The sequence below is a fragment of the Trachurus trachurus genome, assembly GCF_905171665.1.
Source record: "Trachurus trachurus genome assembly, chromosome: 11".
NCBI classification, from domain to species: domain Eukaryota; kingdom Metazoa; phylum Chordata; class Actinopteri; order Carangiformes; family Carangidae; genus Trachurus; species Trachurus trachurus.
In genome coordinates, this window is record NC_139904.1 from 10,743,415 (window position 1) to 10,765,159 (window position 21,745).

The 21,745-nt window shown below is 39.0% G+C and overlaps 2 protein-coding genes across 3 annotated transcripts in view; one reads left to right on the forward strand and one right to left on the reverse strand.

Moving 5' to 3' along the window:
- LOC310994094 (uncharacterized protein) overlaps positions 1 to 21,745 on the forward strand; it is a 49,725-nt gene that overhangs the window by 13,548 nt on the left and 14,432 nt on the right. The window contains exon 1 of one of the 2 annotated variants that reach the window (XM_083982640.1): positions 8,151 to 8,193. The exons of the other annotated variant lie outside the window; for it this stretch is intronic. The gene's annotated coding sequence lies outside the window, so the exon portion shown is untranslated. Of the gene's footprint in view, positions 1 to 8,150; positions 8,194 to 21,745 lie in introns of those variants that run through there. 2 annotated transcript variants of the gene reach the window in all.
- On the reverse strand, positions 1,236 to 5,715 carry LOC310994202 (uncharacterized protein). The gene is made up of 2 exons (XM_083982807.1): positions 5,624 to 5,715; positions 1,236 to 3,915 (listed from the first exon to the last, which is right to left on the reverse strand). The coding sequence occupies exon 2, from the start codon at positions 3,908 to 3,910 to the stop codon at positions 1,853 to 1,855; it is 2,058 nt and encodes a 685-aa protein (XP_083838933.1). The 5' UTR covers positions 3,911 to 3,915; positions 5,624 to 5,715; the 3' UTR covers positions 1,236 to 1,852.

The following is a 21,745-nucleotide window of genomic DNA, read 5'->3' on the forward strand; positions in this document are numbered from 1 at the left end:
ATAGAAAGCATCATGGGAATATAAAGGGTTTTTTCCAACTACATTAAACACACAAAGATTTAGTCTCTTATCCTGAATTTAAAAAAGAGGGCAACAGAAAAATAAATTAACATGGTGAAATATTTCATTGTGCAATATTGGCATTAATTTAAAGCCCCTGCAAGGAACTTTCAAAAGCGAAAGCATTTTGCCGTAATGAAGACTGCATTTCCCATGAGCGCATATTGTCATTTTCTATTGTTTTAGATTACATTTCTAATAGAGTTAGTTTGAACCCAGTTTTACTCTGAACAGTGCTGGAGACCATCCCATAATATCCGCACCAATCTCTCTCGACTCACCCAGACACAGCTTTTAAACCTGAGACCCTAACTGTAAGCTAAGACACCAGAGTCACACAGTTCATGTGTCTGGCGTGCAGAGCCACAGGGGGAAATGTGGTGGGGGCCAAGGAAGAGTGAATTGAGAGGTGGAGGGATAAGGGCTGTCGTGCCCTTTGTCACAAACCCAAGTCTAGGTGACCCAGATAAGTGAAGAGCCTGAACCCCAACACTGACACTGGCAATCCTATTTAATACAAGCACTGTTGTCTGAATACATGGGCATTTCTGCCCACGAATTCCCAGCTGCAAAAAATGGGTTACGTTTTCCAATTGAGCGTCAGTCTGGAATAAGACCCTGCAAAGTCGGTGCTCACTCCTGGGACACATCCTCAGTTGTGTGCCTTGAGATGAGTGTTTTGACCACTTATCAAAAGACACTCTCACCCAAAGAAGGTCCCGCCGAAGCTGCTCCCTCTTCGGGGTGTGTCCCATTCTAACCTTACACTACACTAACCACTTGTATATTAAATCTTCAGTTAGAGAAAGTAAACCAGAGTTGAGTTTTTTAAAGTAGAAATAACTATTAATTTGGAGAAGAATTTTTTAAGAACTTTTTTGTGTCCACAGACTTTTAAATGCAAAGTTGACTACACATCTCCGGTGACATGTAAATGCAAAATAAGTGTTTTAAGCACTTTTGCGATACACGTTTATATCGATGCATCTGAAAAACCACCTCATGAGAGCTTAAAAATGTTTTAGCGATATTTGAGACGTTTTTCGAAATGTAGGTGTTTCCATTACCATTTACTCGAAGACAAAAGTTCATTGGTCACATAAAAAAACCTTTCACCACACAAATATTTCAAAATATACAAGCATGTTCAGATTAAATTATTGCACTGCAACAAGTTTGTTTCCGCTTGTAGATTTTTTTTATTTGATTAATTCATAAATGCTTTAAAACATTTGAGCAATACCATGTTTGCCCTTCACCAAAAGTAGGATTTGATTACTATTATGCAAAGACAGATAACGTACATGTAAATTCATCTATTTTTTTTTTTAAAAACCCATACTATACTGTATGCATATAGTACATTATAAAACTGCTTGTCCGTAGCCATTGGCATTGTGCATTAAGGGGATGATGTCATCTCTTAACCATGTCCTAGAATTACTAGATTAGTAAAAAAAAACAAAAAAAAACTGTCAGAGTAAAAGGCTTAAACATAGTCAAAAGAAATGTGATGTGATTAAGTATGTATCCTGTCATTTGTAAAAGCTCAAACACACACGTCTACTGTAGCTTTGTTTATGATTTTCAATTAAGCAAGAAAAAACAGCAAACAAAAGAGCATCTCTAGTAACTCAACAGTGACGGTAACAACTGACTGTGGTTTCATGAGAAACTAACAAGGCTATTATTAGCTGCTAATAGCAGAAATGTGGCATTTCTGATTACATGGTTACGCACAAACCTGCACTCTATCGTGTTTGCATTTGATATGAGAAAATGTTAAGTTGAATCAGATGTAATCTGCTTGTTCCTCCTCACTGAAGCCGGTCTGGACAATCTCTTTGATTCTCTCAGTCTCCTTTGGTGGAGCAGCCGGCAAAATGGCCTTCAATTCACCCTCTATTTTTGCCATCCTGTCATTGGTCTGCCTCTCAAACTTGTCCTTGTTCTTCAGGACCAGGCTCAAAATCCCTTTTTGGGCTGCCTTGCAGGATTCCTGCAGATTCAGACGCTCCTGTTCAAACTCTGGTTTCTCCTTATCCATGGCCATGAGCCTGCCCAGGCTGCTCACTCTGTCCATCAGGTACTTGCTGGATACTTCAGTGTAGGTCCCTGAAATCATGTGGACCAGGCCAGCAATGTTGGAGGCTTGAAAGGCCTGATTGTATAGGAGGTCTTTGTTAAAGAGCTTCCCATTGTAAGAGAGTTTCTTTGTGTCTTCTGATGTCTTGACAAAATTGAGCAGTGTCTTGCTGAGGTTAATTTTGACGATGTTGGAGACCATCTGGAAGAAGAGCACCATCTTCTCCCACTGCTCTTTGACTCTGCCCATAGCGTCCAGACCCTTCACCAGCATCTTGATGGTGGTCTCAAAGTCGATCTCTTTGATTTTGCAGTTCTGCATTTCAACCAGAATATCAGTCAGCTCCTTCTCATTCTTCTCCATGTTCTCCACACTCTTCTCATATTGCTCCCGTGTTTGTTTGAGTTGTTCTCGGCTCTGCTCGATTTTGAAACGGGCATTCTCAGCTGCTCTCTGGCTGGCAGACGTGCTTTCTGAGCCTTTGCTCTGTTCTTTATACATCATTGGTGGTTTTGGGGTAAAAGCTGGAGTCCCTAAAGCTTTTTTGCTCCTGGAGTCAAAAGCAAGGGCTTCATCATTGAGCTCCGTAATCTTATTGATCAGCTGTTTAGTTGTCGCCTCATCCCACTTCTGATCAGGGGTATACGTTGCCAGCTCTTTACATATGTTGATCCCTTTTTGACAGATTGACAGAACTTTCCCACTTGCTTTTCCCTGTGGCAGCTTCTCCACTTCCGTAAAGATCCTTTTAAATTGACTCTCAGTCCAATTGGTCTTTGGACACTTTTTCTCCTGGTCATACAGGTTCTTCCAGTCTATTTCGTTTCCACTGACATGATGTTTAAGAGTTCCTACAAGGGTCAGGATCTCCCCAGACTTACTATTGACTGTCATTTGTGTGAACTCATCAACATTCTCATTAATTTCACCTGAGCTTTGTTGGTCTGTGACTGATTCTTTTATTGTGGAAATTAGTTTCAGTGGAAGGGAGACCACATTCAGCATTCCTGTTACAGCAGTTGAGAGACCTTCAACAAAATCCATGCCAATCATCTCCCACCCAGAGGGAAGTGAATCCATAGATTGTTTGAACGTTGCTTGTGTTTCTTCCAACTGTTTTCCCATGTCCTCCAATGCTTTCTTGGACCGTTCATTCAGAAGTTGGGCAGTCTTCTCCCTCAATTTGGACTCTTCCAGTTTCATCTTAACATTTTCCAGCTCTTCTCCATAAAAGTGTTGGGCGTTGACACAGGCCTCCAGCAGCTCCTGGATTAAATTGATCACGTCAGAATACTTATCTTTTACACCGTCTGCTAGTATCACACAGTCGTCTGCGATTTCACGAATGTTGTCCAGTTGATTTGGCAGGACCTTTTCGATAACTTCGTCACTGCCATTAAAAAGAGTGTTGACCGCTGCCTTCATGTAATCAGGGACTGTTCCTGTGTGAAGGCGGATCTGATCCATATTCACGTGGGCTTCATTGAATGCATGCCAGCCTGAGTTACAGATCTGCATGAGACAGGCCCTGAAGGAGTCTGGGTATCTGATGTACTTGAAGCCATCTTTAGGGGCGTTCTTGTTGATGGAGAAATCTGTAGCCGAGGAGATGAATACAAGCTCCCCCATGATGGCAATAGAGCAGGGAGCAGGGGTCAGATACCCCTCCCAGTTTGCATAGGGTTGCATCAGCATCATGGTGGTTTCTCGCATCTGTGCTGCAGTGGTGAGACTTTGAGTGGTCTTTGCAACTTGGTCAGCCATGTTTACTGTTGAAAAAAGGAGAAACAGAAATTATTAGGAAATCTTTTACCCTGCAAACCTACATATGGTTAAGTGGTTAATCCTCACAATCCGGTGGAAAAAATAAATTAGCACATTGTGACATCTTTGAACTTATGTGTTTGTTAATTTGAGGCCTCATAAACTGTGCTGAATATTACAGTTTCTTTTCTATCTGAGCAAGGGCATTTGCTCCAAAGAATTTGGGCAAACTGGGGCATCTCAGTCAAAATGTAGGGCACCAAAACCAAATTAATCAATTTAGCAAGAAAAATAATGATAATAACAATAAATACAAGTCAATTTTATTTAAATGGTGCCACTGCCAAACATAACTTACTCAATTATTGAGTCATGGCATTCAATCAGATTACTTTATGAGTTCATAAACTCATCATGAACCATGGCACCACGTGTCAATCAAACAAGCGAGTCTTGTTTGAAACATAGTAGCAACGTAGCACGGAGGGACAAGTGCCAAAAAAGGCGAAACCAGAGCTGGTAAAATTCCAGCAGTATACACTGAAGAATATGTGTTGAAAGGATTTACGTCCTCAAAACAGGCCAGCTGGCAGTCTTTCCTGGGCCTGAGACAAGATAATCTTAGCTCTTCCTTTTCTCCTCTCCGACATCAAATTTTGATCTGTGGCCAATAGGCATGCACACAATTAACCTTTATCCAATAATAAGAACTTTGACTGATTAATACTATCGGTTAACTCATAGTGGCATGTCGACACGTGCCAATTTCCATGTCTTCAGTCATATTTTGCAGCAAAAATTAAATTACATATTTTGCAATATGTGCCAGCAGGGCAGTCCCCGGGCATGGAAGGTGAGACGATAAACGGACGTCTGTGTGTGTCACCTGTAAGGTCAGTGCTGCTTAAAAAAACAAAAAACAAAATGACGGCGCTCCACTTGCAAGCCTGTTCTACAATGTGCATTCTTATTAACCTATTAGAGGGGTTTCTTGGCTACAATTTTAAAGGACAATTAGGAAGAAAACAAATAAAAAGCTATTATGTAACTCAAATATTACACGTTTTTCCTCACAAATGGACCTATTTTGAAAATTTACCATAATTTAATGAGGGCCCAGTTCTGAAGTGAATTCAGGTCAGTGTTGCATGATGTTTTGAAGGATGAACATCAAAGTAATCAGCTTTATCAAGTCAAGGCCACTAATGCACTTCTAATTTGCCGCCACAGTGAAACACACACACATGCTGCTGCGCACAGAAGTGCTGTGGCTCTCAATTATGACCTGAAGTACACACCTTTCTGACTGAGCACAAGTCCCCGATGTCACCTTGTTCCAGGACATAGACTGGCTTGCAAAGCAGTGCAATCTGGATTTTTGTTCTGTCATTTATTTATTGAGAAATATTAATTTATCTTACAATTAATTTCACAAAATCAGTTTATTATTATAATCCCAAAAGATAATAATGCATGAATTTTTAAATATAATCAAGTTGATTGTTTTTTTTAGTCTGTATTTATTTTATTTCCAAATAGTTCAAAATAGGTCACTACAAATGATCAATGTTTTACACAGTTATACAGTGCTGTGTTTTACATCTTCAACCAAAAATGCTTTGCACTGGAACTTCACTAAAACAAAGGCTGAGAACCACTGGTCTATTCCCTACTAAGTCATCATGAGAACATTAAGATTATAAATTCACTTACCTTTCCTGTTGTTGAGACTCTGGTTTGGTGGACTGAACTCTTCCACGACCAGCTCCTTAAATACGGATCTGAGAGACAAGCCCCTCCTCCCTCCTCCCACCACTCATCTCATCATCTTCTCCTGTCCACTCTAACTTTGGTCCGTTATAGACAGATACATTTAACCTGTTGTGGTTTTCATAAAATCATAGTTCACATTTTGTGTCATTTTGACACTGTTTGAGATTTAAAAACAGATCTGGGAGGTAAAACAAGCACACACTATTAGAATCAGTTAATACTAACAAAAAGCAGCTTGTATCAGCTGAAAACTCTTGTGTTTTCACAGTCACTTGGCAACATCAAGGGCAGGAGCTGGAAATCACACATTTAACCTGAAACCACATGATCACAGTCGCCACCTGACCCCTATTTCCCATCACTGTGATATCAGAGCTAGAAGCAACTTTAAATAGCACTGACAGGGCAGCACAGAGGATCCCTAAAAAGGTACTGTAGGTTAACCGTAACCCTGTAACCCTAGCTCTAGCTCTAACATGTATATTATTGCTATACACTTCTGGCTGGAAATCATAAGTCCCCAACCCCTTCCCAGACAGAAGGCAAGGCATCTTTATTTATATAGCGCATTTCATACCAAGGCAACTCAATGTGCTTATGAAGACAAAACTTTTTTTTTTTTCAACAAAAAAAAAACACAGTTAAAAGCAGGAGCAAAGAAGAATAAAAAAGTAAAATAAAAGAAAATAGATAAAGTTCTTAAAAAGAGCTCAGCTATAAGCACATGAAAAGAGAAATGTTTTTAACCTGGATTTAAAAGTGCTCACAGTTGGGGTTGATTTCAGTTCTGCTGGTAGTTTGTTCCAGTTGTGTGCAGCATAACAGCTAAATGCTGCTTCACCCTGTCTAGTTTGAACTCTGTGAGAACAGTAGAGAGGGGCTCTAAACAGGCATGTAAGATATCTGCAACATATTTTATTGTGAGCATGACATCGGTGTGGTCTACGCTAAAATGATTTATGATCAGTTGAGGTCCTCCTATATTGCAGTTAATCTACTTTGATTATGGCTGGTGTTGGTCAAGCGTAGATGGACAAGGCCTCTGATGCTGCAAACACAGCTCGTCAGAAGGTAAATATAGTTGTAAATCTCAGATGAACTCATCCTCTGACAAAGTGTAGCCTACTGTAGCACCACAATTTCTTGATAGATAAAGCTTAGTGTGACATCACAGCAGGTGTTGTGAGGTCCTTATTCGCTACAGGGGAGAGCCAAAAGGACACATAGCCGGACATCTTAAGGTCACTTCAGAAACATAAGATTCATCTCCAAGCTGATGGTGTGATTATCTGCTGGTGCGAGTATCTGCGGCCTATGGCCGAATCACACCAGTGCTGATTTTCAGTACAACCGCACTCCCTCTTGTGTGATATTGCTTAAATAATGCTTTGTTTTTTTTATATGGAGGAAACAGGTCAAAACATCAGGACCACATTAAATGACCACCAGGTTTCTAAAACTTATTGTTTTAGAAACAAAACAACACATCAATACGTTACTATTGATAGTTTGGTAGCATAATATGATATTAAATCTTTGGGTGTATTATTTGTGCAACATGTAGCCTACCTGTCATATAGCCTAGTATGGTACCATTACTGAATTCCCAGAAACTCCCATGTGAAAGAGATCATAGCTCTTATACAAGTCATTAAAGGGACAAGGAGGAGTTTTGGAAAAGCAAAGCGTTTTCACACTACATTTATGAGCCTCCGTGCGCACCGTGAAATTCTTTGACCGGCGCAAGACGGACTCATGTTTTCATTCATCAATAATTAAAGTCAGAGGTTCGAAGACGATCACATACCGTCGTAGTTCCGACCATAAATGGCGATTCGGCGGCGTTATTCTCATGACTCGCCACGAAACCGAAAGTAAGGATCAGCTCCGCCACCACTAATAATAACAAAATAACGATAAAGACAAAACGATACATTTATCGAAAATGGGCCCATTAACAAGTGTGGGTAGCGTAGATTCATCCACATTAACGTGAGACTTTTTTATAACCAAATAGAAACTCCTCCTTGTCCCTTTAATGGCACCAAATGATCTGACTGTGCATGTGTGTTAGATTTAGGGCTAGGATTACAGAGTTACGGTTAACCTACCTGTTTGTGGATGTGCTGCCCTGCCAGTGCTATTTAAAGTTGCATCTAGCGCTGATGTCACAGTGGAGGGTAAACATGTGATTTCCAGCTCCAGCCCTTGATGTTGCCAAGTGACTGTGAAATCACAAGAGTTTTCAGCTGATTCAAGCTTCTTTTTGTTGAATTAACTGTAGCAATAGTGTGCGTTTTTCTTACCTCCCAGATCTGTGTTCTGAAACAGTGTCAAAATGACACAAAACTTTAGATTTAATCTATAATGGAACAAAGTTAAAGTGGGCAGGAGAAGATAATGAGATGAGTGTTAGGAGGAGCTAGTCTCTCAGATCTGTATTTAAGGAGGTGATTTGACAAGAGTTCAGTCCACACATCTCGACTAAACCAGAGACTCGGGAAAGGCAAGTTACATTTTAATTTTAATATTTCTCGTGACTAACTGCACATAGGCAGTATTATGTGAAGCATCACCTTAACCAAAAACAGCAAATTAATCTGCAAAATCAGGCGGAAAAGACCAGTGGTTCTCAGTCGTTTTTAAAGCAGATATCAGCTTCACGGCCGTTTCGGCTAATGCTGCGTTCAAGGCAGGCTTTTGAAACCGTAAGTTACAGCTTCAAGTCACAACTACGACTTGGTAGCGTTCCAGGTAACCCGTAGCTCGTGTTTTTACCATCCTGTTGTCTGTGAAAGTTCCCTATAACGGCCACTCGTAACTTCCGACCCGTGAACTCGTACCAGATCGAACTGGTATGACTTCACAGGAAGGAAAAACACAAAGTACGAGTTTCTTTGAACGCACCATGAGTTAGCAGCCCCCGCCCTTGTCAGGCATCAATTGGTCCTCGTGCTACGTCACCACATTCACGCGCATCCCTTGGCTGCACACACAGCCCTTCATGCCGTTCTCTCTCCTCATTGGATAACACTTGTATCCCACAAGGAAAATTTTCTCCTCGGGTTACAGCAGAGCAGAGTGACGGAGAGACTCGTGTTTAGGCTGAAATACTTCATGTAAGTGATTGCTGACGGAAAATAGGACTATTTAGGACTTATATTAACAAAAACATTCCACTGATATCTGCTTTAAGTGAAGTTCCCCCTGTGAGATATTTTTTCAGCCATTCCCACTAACCGGCGCAAAGCATTCTTGGTTGAAAAATATATAAACTGTTGTTAACTTTATAACTGTGTAAAACATTGATCAATTGTAGTGACCTCTTTTGAACTATTTAGAAATAAAATATATTAAAAGACAGACAAAAAACATAGTAAAATTCGAACCGGGGCCGCCTTAGGTGAGGACTGTAGCCTCTACACGGGGCGGCCGCTTTACCCACTTCGCCACACACCGCCCCAAATAAACATTTCTTCACAAAAAAATAAAAATAAAATAAAATCTGAGGCGGCTAAACAGATGTGCATTGGTGGTCTTAACTTTATGAAGTTGATCACTTTGATGGCGTTGTTCAAAAACACTCACCTGAATTCACAAAGTTTCCTCTTCAAACACTCAGGAGCCTAATCGACATTACATGTGGCTGGAGATGAGCTGGTTTGATGCCAGTTTGCTGACTTCTCTCCACAGGAAAACACGATGCCTCGAGTGTGTTACAACTCATGGACGTAAATCCTTTCAACACATATTCTTCAGATTACTGCTGGAATTTTAGCGGCTCTGGTTTCTCCTTATGGTACTTCCCAGCTAGCAGGGAACGTTCCCACAACTTTGGCTAACATTCCCTACAAGTTCTGTTTGTGTTTTAAAGAAAACATTTTCATCTAATGTTTAAAGAACATTATAATGATGTTTATTATTTCAAACAATGTTCCTGTATTGTTAAATGTTAACAAAGATAGAACGTTTTAGATTAAACATTCTAAGGATGTTTTGGGGATGTTGGTGAGGTAAACAATTATAGAATGCTCCTCTATAAAACATTATCTAAATGTTCCATAATAACAAAGGAAAAACATTGTCAGAAAAACAGTTTTAAAACATTTTCAGGATGTTATTTAGGCCTCTGATTGGAATATGTTATTTTAAAAACATTCTTACAACGTTATACAATAACAAAGAAGGAACATTCTTAAAGCAATATTTCAAAAATGTTTTCAGGATATTATTGATACTTCAGATTACACAAAGTTCTTTTCCCAAACATTTCTGCAATGTGATATGTTAACAAACGTAGAACATTTGTCTAAACATGTTTAGGATGTTCTGCCGATGTTGTTGGGTTAATGGATTATTGAATGTTCTTCTAGAGAACATTTCCCTGATGTTAGAGGAAAACCACAAAGGAACATTCTCAAAGCAACATCCAGAAAACATTTTAATTATGTTATTAAGGCCTCAGATTATATTATGTTATTTATAAAACTTTCTTACAATGTTATATGATGATAAACGAAGAATATGCACAAAGCAATATTTGAAAATGTTTTCAGGATGTTATTTATGCCTCATATCAGAAATAGAATGTTTGTGTAATGTAATTTATAAACAAAGGAAGAACGTTTTACCTATAGCATTTTGAGGATATTTTAGGGACAATGTTTAGGTAACAGATTACAGAATGTTATTAATAAAATATCCCCACAATGTTAAATGATATCACATGAAGGACATTTTCAAAGTAATATTTGGAAAATGTTTTCAGGATGTTATTGATACTTCAGATTACGCAATGTTCTTTTCCCAGACATTTCTGCAATGTGATATGTTAACATACGTAGAACATTTGTCTAAACATGTTTAGGATGTTCTGGGGATGTTGTTGAGTTAATGGATTATTGAATGTTCTTCTAGAGAACATTTCCCTGATGTAACAGGAAAACCACAAAGGAACATTGTCAAAGCAAAATCCAGAAAACGTTTTCATTATGTTATTAAGGCCTCAGATTATATTATGTTATTTATAAAACATTCTTACAATGTTATATGATGATAAATGAAGAATATGCACAAAGCAATATTTTAAAAATGTTTGCAGGATGTTATTAATGCCTCAGATCACAAATAGCATGTTTGTGTAATGTCATTTACGAACAAAGGAAGAACATTTTACCCATAGCATTCTGAGAATATTTTAGGGGACAACATTTAGGTAACAGATTACATAATGTTATTTATAAAATGTTCCCACAATGTTAAAGCAGATATCAGTGGAATGTTTTTGTTAATATAAGTCCTAAATAGTCCTATTTTCCGTCAGCAATCACTTACATGAAGTATTTCAGCCTAAACACGAGTCTCTCCGTCACTCTGCTCTGCTGTAACCCGAGGAGAAAATTTTCCTTGTGGGATACAAGTGTTATCCAATGAGGAGAGAGAACGGCATGAAGGGCTGTGTGTGCAGCCAAGGGATGCGCGTGAATGTGGTGACGTAGCACGAGGACCAATTGATGCCTGACAAGGGCGGGGGCTGCTAACTCATGGTGCGTTCAAAGAAACTCGTACTTTGTGTTTTTCCTTCCTGTGAAGTCATACCAGTTCGATCTGGTACGAGTTCACGGGTCGGAAGTTACGAGTGGCCGTTATAGGGAACTTTCACAGACAACAGGATGGTAAAAACACGAGCTACGGGTTACCTGGAACGCTACCAAGTCGTAGTTGTGACTTGAAGCTGTAACTTACGGTTTCAAAAGCCTGCCTTGAACGCAGCATTAGCCGAAACGGCCGTGAAGCTGATATCTGCTTTAAGTGATATCACATGAAGAACATTTTCTAAGCAATATTTCAAAAATATTTTCAGGATATTATTGATAGTTCAGATTTCGCTATGTTTTTTTCCAAAACATTTCTGTAATGCGATAAGTTAACAAACATAGAATATTTGTCTAAAACATGCTAGGATGTTCTGAGGATGTTGTTGAGTTAATGGATTATTGAATGTTCTTCTAGAGAACATTTCCCTGATGTTAGAGGAAAACCACAAAGGAACATTGTCAAAGCAACATCCAGAAAACGTTTTCATTATGTTATTAAGGCCTCAGATTATATTATGTTATTTATAAAACATTCTTACAATGTTATATGATGATAAACGAAGAATATGCACAAAGCAATATTTTGAAAATGTTTGCAGGATGTTATTTATGCCTCAGATCACAAATAGCATGTTTGTGTAATGTCATTTATGAACAAAGGAAGAACATTTTACCCATAGCATTCTGAGGATATTTTAGGGACAACGTTTACATAGAGATTACAGAATGTTATTTATAAAATGTTCTCATAATGTTACATTAAGAACATTTTCAGAGTAATATTTGGAAAATGTTTTCAGGATGTTATTGATAGTTCAGATGACGCAATGTTCTTTTCCCAAACATTTCTGTAATGCGATATGTTAACAAACGTAGAACATTTGTCTAAAACATGCTTAGGATGTTCTGGGTATGTTGTTGAGTTAATTGATTATTGAATGTTCTTCTAGAGAACATTTCCCTGATGTAACAGGAAAACCACAAAGGAACATCGTCAAAGCAACATCCAGAAAACGTTTTCATTATGTTATTAAGGCCACAGTTTATATTATGTTATTTATAAAACATTCTTACAATGTTATATGATGATAAATGAAGAATATGCACAAAGCAATATTTTGAAAATGTTTGCCGGATGTTATTGATGCCTCAGATCACAAAATGTTTTTTTGTTTTTTTTTTACCAAATGTTCCTTTAATGTTTTATGTAAACAAAGGAAGAATGTTTTGCATGTAACATTCTGAGAATATTTTAGGGACAATGATTAGGTAACAGATTACAGCATGTTATTAATACAATGTTCCCTCAATGTTAAATAATATCACATTAAAGAGGAACTAAACCCCCAAACCACTTTTTTCTGCTGAAAACAAATATATTTGGGTATAAGGTAGTGTTGTGAGTTGATTCTGGTCCAACTTTTGACATTTTAGTCAAAATATTTCAACTTGGTGTATTTTGTAGTAAAAATGCAGTGTGACTGCCCTCTATGGGTCGAAACACGGCTATTACAATCGAATTTTTCTATTGGCTGAGATGGAGGCAGCTGACGTTTTGGAGGCAGCTTTCGTCACCGTCCACTAGCTCCCCAGCCAATCAGCACCGGCTGCTGCCTGCCTCTAACGGTTGCTAGGCAGTCTAGCTGCTCTGCTGCAGCTAACGGCTGCTAACAGCTGCCTGAACGGGAATCGTTAGTGCGGCCGCCGCTGGCGCTAACGAGCCGTTAACGACCTAACGAGCCGGCGGATCAGCTGTAGATGCACTGTGTTAGGGCTCCTAGTAGTGTCCGCGCTACTAGTGCTGTTAGTAGCTCGTTAGTAGCTCGTTAGCGCTAGCAGAAGTGTCGATGTGTGTTTATTACTTTTTTTTCTCTTTTGTGTGATTTCGCGGGTGTGAATGGGGCGCGAGGGGGAGGGGGGGGGGATCGGAGAGTGCTCCTTGTCGCTACCAGAGCCAGTCTATTGACGAGCCTTGCCACTCTCCATTAGCCCCATTGTATCGAACTTGGTTGCAGTTCCGCCAGAATTCCACTAGGAGTGCTCGCGGGCGAGTGCAGAATGAATGGGGCCCTATGGAGCTAGAAGGCTAAATCTGTCCCTTTCACCTGGTAATAGTCAAAAAATTGCAAATATTGTTGTAGTTTCTGCAAGATCAATATGGATTATAGGTTAAAAGTGAAATTGTTGAGAAGTTTTGTCCTTTCGATTTCCTACAGGTTGGGCTGTTGTTGCCCATAAAACGCTAGCATTCTGCTAATGCATGCTGATTGGTGGGTCATTCCATGAAAACTGTTAAATTTGGGCTTTGGAAATTTGAGTTTTTTGATCTCAACGTTTTTTGTTTTTTTTTGTTTCATTGCATGAAGAACATGTAACACTTGCAAAAAAACATATTTTTCAAGCTCAGACACCCTTTTCTGACGGTCTTTTATCACATTAAAATCCCGAAATCAGAGTTTCTTTTTCCACCCCGTCACAGGACAAAGGTTAACAAATTGAACAGTAATTTTAGATTAAAATAAGACAAACAAAAAGTTATTCACTTCAGAAGTATTCTTTTTGTTCAAAAACACCAATAGTTTGTTTAAATTATTTTTTTTTAATCTTTTTTTTTTTGTTAAATCACACTGTGACAGGGTGGAATATATGTGTGACGGAGTGGAATATTGTGACGGGGTGGAATGGACAAAATTTAAGAACATACTGATAACACAGAACAAAGTGTTTCATTTGATGCTGGGGGAGGGAAATGTGAAAGTGATAGAGATTTAAATATTTTATACTAATTCAATATGAAGAACAGTGCCACTGATTCCACCCCGTCACTTTAGTGTGTGACGGGGTGGAATGTGACGGGGTGGAAAATCTAAAGCAATATGGCCAAAATCCTGGATGTGCTAAAAGCTAACACTGCAGTTAGCATGGAATTACATCGTAAAATTAAGGATTTATACAAATGTAATTTGAAATTTTGATTTAAAAATTGTTTTCCCCACTTTTTGTGTGTGACGGGGTGGATATGCTATGCTTAACAGAGAAGGTTTTGAAAGAAAAATTTACCAAAAATGTTCTAAAAGAAAAATCAGAACTCATCATTGTTTGCACTTCCCTCCTTCAAACTCTTGAATGATGTCACTCCCTGTTTCCTGTTTCCTTACAGGAAGTTTATTGCATTTTGGCGCAAAATTACATTGGTGTGACGGGGTGGAATATGAAATTGATGGACATGGAGAAATTATGCTATTTTAATAAAAAAATATGACATTTTAATATAATTAACATATTTCCTATTAAGAAGAAAGTATTTCTAACTATAAGAACAATAAATGTTTGAGATTTATTTGATGTTTTTTAAGTTTTACATTACATGAATGAGAAAAATGGTCAGAGCGGACATGAGAAAATGACTGTAGTTTAACACAAAAAGTTATATATGTGCAAATTGTATATTTATTATTTACTTTTATTTTACCTCATGCTAGAAAGTAAACTTTAATTAATGGCTTCAGACACTGAAAGTATTACTGACAGTTTTATTATGCCTCCTATACCTCTTTGAATGTTGGGGACCCAAACTTAACAGTTTTCATGGAATGACCCTGGTCAGTGACGGACTTGCGACTATTTACGACCAGAGATCCCACCTGATGACACAGTAGCTGTAAAACGGGCGAAAAGCTGTTTTATTTCTTTCTGTACCGCTGTTATTATGCACTTTTATTAACTTTTAATATTTTTTCAAGCGAGAAAGTAACTGTTTAGTCTCCCAATATGCGGTCACTTCATCCAAATGACGGCTGTTTAGAAGTCTGCTCCGATGTTTTCGGAGAAGTGAAGCTGCACCTGTGGAGCAATGACCGGGACATCACAGCGGCAGCAGCCGGTCTGCTGACGTGCTCGGTCGGCGTACCTCTGTCGTCGATCCCGGCGGAGAAAACGGTCGTTAATTAACTTACCCGTAGGTTTTTAGAGGTTTACCACCGGCTGGTTGATGAAATCTAACAATTGTAGCAGTAGCATTAGTTTATTGTTTGAATGAAAAGTGAAGCTTCATTTGTGTATTGGACAGAGAGCAGTGCTGCCTGGGGGCTCTGTAGCCTCCTACGTTCACCACATTTACATAAATAAATAAATATTTTACAACGAACCGATCGCCTGCATTAAATGTTTAAAAAAAAAATTATTATTATGTTATGTTATAGGTTATAACAGCCTTTCTCAGACACTGGGTTATAACATGGTTACGGTCCGCGGTTCTGTAGACGGGCTGGACGGGCTGTCATCGTGCTCTGAGGTGACTCAGAAATTACCGTAAAGCAGCACCTCTTGTCTGTGACGTCATCTTGTTTTTTTGAACAGCTTTTTAGAACAGAAAAGTGAACTTAAAAAATCCAATATTCAGCCAAGTGCATTTTATTGCTTCCCCCTTTTGATAATAATATTCAAATTACTTGACAAAAAATTATTTCCAGAGAAAAGTGGATTTTTAGGGGTGTATCCCCATTGACTCCCATTCATTCTGCACTCGCCTGCGAGCGCCCCCACATGGACAGAGACGTGTACCGAAAACCCGGAAGTAGGACGAGAGTGGCAGTTCTCCTCAATATTAGAAATTCTCTGTCGCTACCCGATCTGCGACGCTACCGGATCCGTGACAAAACTGGTCTGCGCATGCGCAGACCGGCCGCCATCTTGGACAGCTGCCTACGGCAACTCCACTTGGACAAACTTCATTTGGGCACTGCCCGATTTGCGTACATGCTTTAAGTTCTGTGAATTTAAAATACGGTACTGTGAAAATGATTAAAAAATAAAATAAAATAAAATAAAAACCGCGGAGGTCCGTCATAAGACAGCCGCGGCAGACTCGTTTATTCAGTGAGTGTTGTGGTAGTTGTGATTGTTTGTGGTTGTCATGGTAATGAGGCCGGCGAGAAAAGAGGACAGTAAACATTAAAAGTCCGCCTGTGTTCCTGTTTTCTGAGCATCAAGATCCAGACCACCACAACCAACCCTCAATTTACATTACTAATAAAGTATTTAAAAAAATAAATAAAAAGATAAACCGTCTCTGGCGACGCACATAGGGCAGTGATCCTAAGTCAATTCAACTAAGTTTGTCCAAGTGGAGTTGCCGTACGTGGCTGTCACGGATCCGGTAGCGTCGCGGATCGGGTAGCGACACTCCTGAGTCCCGCCCATAATCAAGGCATTTTTTGAATTTCAAGCTTAGAGCACGTCATCCAAAACTGAGGGGTTTAGTTCCCCTTTAAGAATATTTTCTAAGTAATATTTGGAAAATATTTTCATGATGTTATTGATACTTCAGATTATGCAGTGTTCTTTTCCAAAACATTTTAATGTGATATGTTAACAGACGGACGTAGAATATTTGTCTAAAACATGCTTAGGGTGTCCTGGGGATGTTTTTGATTATTGAATGTTATTCTATAAAACATTTCCATGATGTTAGAGGAAAACAACAGAGGAACATTCTCAAAGCAACATTCAGAACAGGTTTTCAGTATGTTAACAAGGCCTTGATTACATTATAGCCTTTATATATATATATATATATATATATATATATATATATATATATATATATATATATATATATATATATATATATATATATATATATATATATATATATATATATATATATATATATATATATATAAACCATCCTGCTCTATCACAATGATTGATGATGACTAGAGGACTGATCAGTCAGTCATCAGCTAATAATTATTTTTTACTTATCAATATTTTACTCATCAATTATAAGGAAATATGCACTAGGTTGACTCATCTTCTCTCACGATATGAATGGGCACGTTTTGTATGACACTGATTACAGTATGGGGCAAAAGTTATTTTTCACCTAGGCTACTTTAGAAAATTTTCAAATCAGCAGCAGCTGAATTTTATGATATCTGTGATATGAAGTTTGATATGAGAAAGGTCAGTAATTATCATGGGAACATGAGAAACCTGACAGAGATGGGCAGGCAATTATTTATCCATTGTCTACTCTACAGTCCATCTTTCCCCGAATGAGGACAACAACTCCTTTGCCACAATATAAAATACAGGCAGCTCTATGCAGCCCACTGTATTTGTGTGGGCTGTTTGAAATAAGTGGGCAACTTGGTTGTAGGTTGTACATTAGGGGGAAGCTAAATGGTGGCCTGAAAGCTTGCCAATTTGGATTTAATGCTTTTGAAGTATATTTACAGGATAATAAAATTAAAATATATTTTTTTAAATCATCATGCTAATGTATTTTCACTGGATGATCTTAAAAAAGAAAAGAAAATGGGGCTATGTGTGTTTTAGTGGCATATGTTGCCTTGCTCATTGTTGTGTGTGCGTTTTAAACAACAGTTATTAAGGTGTCAGTGATCTATTAGCCTAGGCAGTTGATAAGATCATTGGCATGTAGTAGATTTACCGCCCAGCCGGGAATTAAAATTCAAGACTTAGACCAGTAGTGATTGACTGGTGGTTTGACCCCCAAGCCGGCGGGACACAACAGGAACCAGGAACCTGCTGCAACTTCAGACTACTTCGCTCCCAAGTCCACATTGGAGGCCCAGATTGTGATCGTGGATCATGGTAAGACTACAATAACTGTTTTGAATTGATTATTGATCCCCAGTAGAGAATTGGGTCCAGTTAGTTTACTAGTTATTCACATTATTTCCCCATTTGTTCATTAATCTGTCAATCAGAGTGATTTTACACACACTAGATCCTCATTGGCTAGATCAAGCAGCGCAGATCAATGATTGGTCAGAGGGGAGTAAGTCCCGCCCCTTCCAGTTTGAATTCGTCAGTGCCGAGTCAGAGCGGTGAGGCTGCAGGGGTGAGATAAAAGGAAGAAAACAAGCAGAAATTAAGCACACAGTGGTTGTGAACGCGGTTATCACCACTGAATAATTATTTAAGGGACGCAACTTGAGTCCGAGCGGTGGTTTAGGAGCCGTGAGCCAGGACTATCACTACTTTTGGCGGTGTCATGGTGAGTTGGTGGAGTTAAGCTAGCGCATGCTAACTGTATTAGCCATGTGGTGAGTGGAGCAGGAGAGGTGGAAAACCACCGACGATACATGAACCTGACTTACTGTTTAGTGTTGTATGCTAAGTGTATTAAAGCAAGATTTAGAGCTGCATATTTCTGCACTGATAACCTAATAGAAAATGAGATATGCTATTTTGTTATGCTACGGTGTGTGTGTTCACTTTGTTCATAATGTGTAGTATGTTTAAAGAAACTGCAAGCCTAAATTCATTGTTCATTTATCACAAAATCAAAAGACTATTTTGAGATTGAGAAGTGTAGCCTATAGGATGTGTGTTTTGCTGTTATTTAGTTCATCATTTTATGGCAATGTATGTAACAGACAAAAAAAGGGAAATTAATTATATTTAATAGGAAAAGAGCTATAATATGATAATTCATGATTTAAAATACTCCATTTGAGATTAGAAGAAAAAGATAATTTAATCACTGTTGTGTTAGACTAGTGTTTTGTGTTGAATATGGCCATAGAGAGTTTCAAAATAACATATAGTAAGAGCATTGTCTTTACAGGCTAGGTTTTTGAGATCTGTCAGGAAACAAGGGAGATGACGAGCCCCCAGTGAGAAGGCTTCTCCTTCCCGAGGACTGGGTCAACATCGACTGTGCCCAAGGAGGACACCAAACCCTCTTCGACACCTTCATCCACACTGTGGTAGGACCACCATAGACTCACGGCTACTGAGCTTAAAGTCTGTATAAAATTAAACTAGTTTTCTAAGTTAGTCACACCACAGATGTCTTAACCATCCTGTCAAATTTGATTTAATGCTAGAAAAATTAGTTTAGTAAATTAGGTTTTAAAATCATGACAAAATCAAGCAGTTCTCCTAGCTCTGGAAGCTGGAGTTGTGTCTGCTGCAGGCACTGAAGCCCTGCCCACTTGCTGAGCTTTGTCAAATTTGAACTTTCAATCAAGTACCACCAAACGACATTCATGCAAACTGTCACATCATACCTGGGCAGCTACAGGTTTGAACCTCTGAGTCTGAGTCCAGCTCTAATTCTGAATACTTCAGATAAACACATGCTGAGGGAAAAGACATACAGTCCAGGTGAGGCGCTGGAGCGTCTGGCCCATAGCTCAGGGCTCCCATTGCCAGTGGTAGCCAGCGTCTCACCTGGACTGAGAAATCCTTGTCCTCTAAAATAGTTTTACCCTCAGATCAGTGCTCCATAGTTATCAGTCTTTGCATGTGTTTTCAAGAACCATATTCTAACATATTTATCAAATCTCGGATGACACTTAACACAGATTTTAAGACTTTTAAACTATATCTGACTTGACTTTATTCCCTTTGGACTGAGCGTGCTGACTTGACCACAACAACGACATTAAAGGGACATTGAAACGAACATAACACTGGACACTTTCCATGTATTTTTTTATTTTATTTTCCATACAGGTCAATACAGCCAAGCTGACTGTATCCTGTGGCTCCATTTATGATAATGTGTCATTTTCTCTCTCTCTCTGTCACTTTAACCCTCCTGCTAGGAACCTGTCCCTGGTCCATATATCATACTACCCTGTGGCGCTTAGTGGGTAACACTTCACATGCCAATATGTCACGGCAGCTGCGGTGTCCTGCTGAAAACTGGAAAGCTGCGGAGAAGAGAGCTGGGGCTGGACCAGGGGATCGAGCTGCCGTGTGCCGAGAGGCAGCTGCTGAAAGCCTGCAGCTCTGAGAGCCAGGTAGCATGTTGCTGCTGGAGGAATCAACACACACCGGGCCACCGCACCAAGTTCTGCTCTGAGTCTGAGACCTTCTCGTGTGTACACATTTTGCGAAGCAGGTATGCAATTTGACATCAAAATACGCTGGTACGATTGGCCTTTCTAAACTACGCAAAAAGCTGCTGACATAGAGAATCATGCAACACTCATGTCTGACAACACGGTGCAGCAGTGTGCTGAAGCAGTTTCAACCCATTGTAGAGTTGTGTAGAGTAGCAGAGAAAAAAAGTCAACTGAACCAAACGCCGGGGACACATCGGACGCGGCGCGCCACGAAAATCGCGCGCGAGACAGAGCCCTCCTGTCCCCATCGGAACATCGGTGTTTCGAAGTGGAGGTGTGTCGGAATGGAGAGCTGCCCCCGTAATGGGAGAAGGCGGATCTTACGTTGTTTAGGCTGTTTACCTGTTTCCCTCAAAACCACATTTTTTTCCCCCCACAGACAACGTCAGATGGCTATTTAAACATACACCGAGGGGCTTGTTTTTTTTTTTTACCTTTCACTCTTATTTTTACTACAAAAAAGAGAGTGTTTTCAATGTTAATGACTAAGATATATACACAAATTAAATAGAAATGACTTTATTGAGGTAACAAACAAACAATACTTAGGGCCGGATTTACTAAGATCCCAGATAGCGGGTGCAAACAATATAGCGCCCGCTATCTGGGATCTTAGTAAATCCGGCCGTGTGTGCAGGTCACAATTTGTTCACCAGAGCGTTGTGGAGTTGTTGGATTGTGTATTTGATGAGGGAAACCAAGAAATCACATGAGCCTCCGTAGCAGCTCGCGGCTCTGCTCCGCCGTTCTAAAAATAGCTTACACCCACAATTAAAGGTAACAAGCCTACTGCTAAAACTATAGGGATTATGGCAACGGGCCAATTTGCCAAAATGTTGAACTATCCCTAACAAGTTTTTTGGAATCCTGTATATAGTAGTAAATAGTATAGTAATTACTAGACATTGTATCACTACCACTATTACCATACCTCACTTTTTATCTACTTTACTTATATTGCTGATATAACTGGTTATTTCTGGTATTAACTTCATTATTAATGGTCTGTAATTTACAGGATAACCAAAAGACATCTAATGAAGCCGAAACAATCATGATTTTATGATTTTTTTTTTTGTCATAATGCAGGTGGTGATTTAAGGCAACTGGACCATCTGTCACAGAGGAAGACTCCTGTCCTGCAGTGTGTGAGCCCCACACTGCTGTCAGAGGATTCTGACACATGAACAGTGAACACACACTCTTTGTATTTTTGGGTTAGGGTTTTTTTGCTTGTGATTGATATTTTAAATGGTTCAAATCATACAGTAGATGACCTTGTACTTTTGTATTGCTTATTGAAGTAGATCAAAAAATGTTTTAAATAAATTAATGTTGTCAAACATTAACATGGGCTTGTAGTCCAGTTCCATTATTAGGTAAATTCTCAGTGATCCTAGTGGTCTGTTAGGAAAGTGTAATCTTGAAATTGAATGATGATGTCATATTTCAATGTTTAAATATTTTAATGAAATGTTACAACATTACCTTTGTGGATTTCTTTTTTTTCAAAGCATGTTATTGAGTCCCTAAGTATTGTCATTCTGGAAACATTAAAAACTGTCAGCTGTAACCAT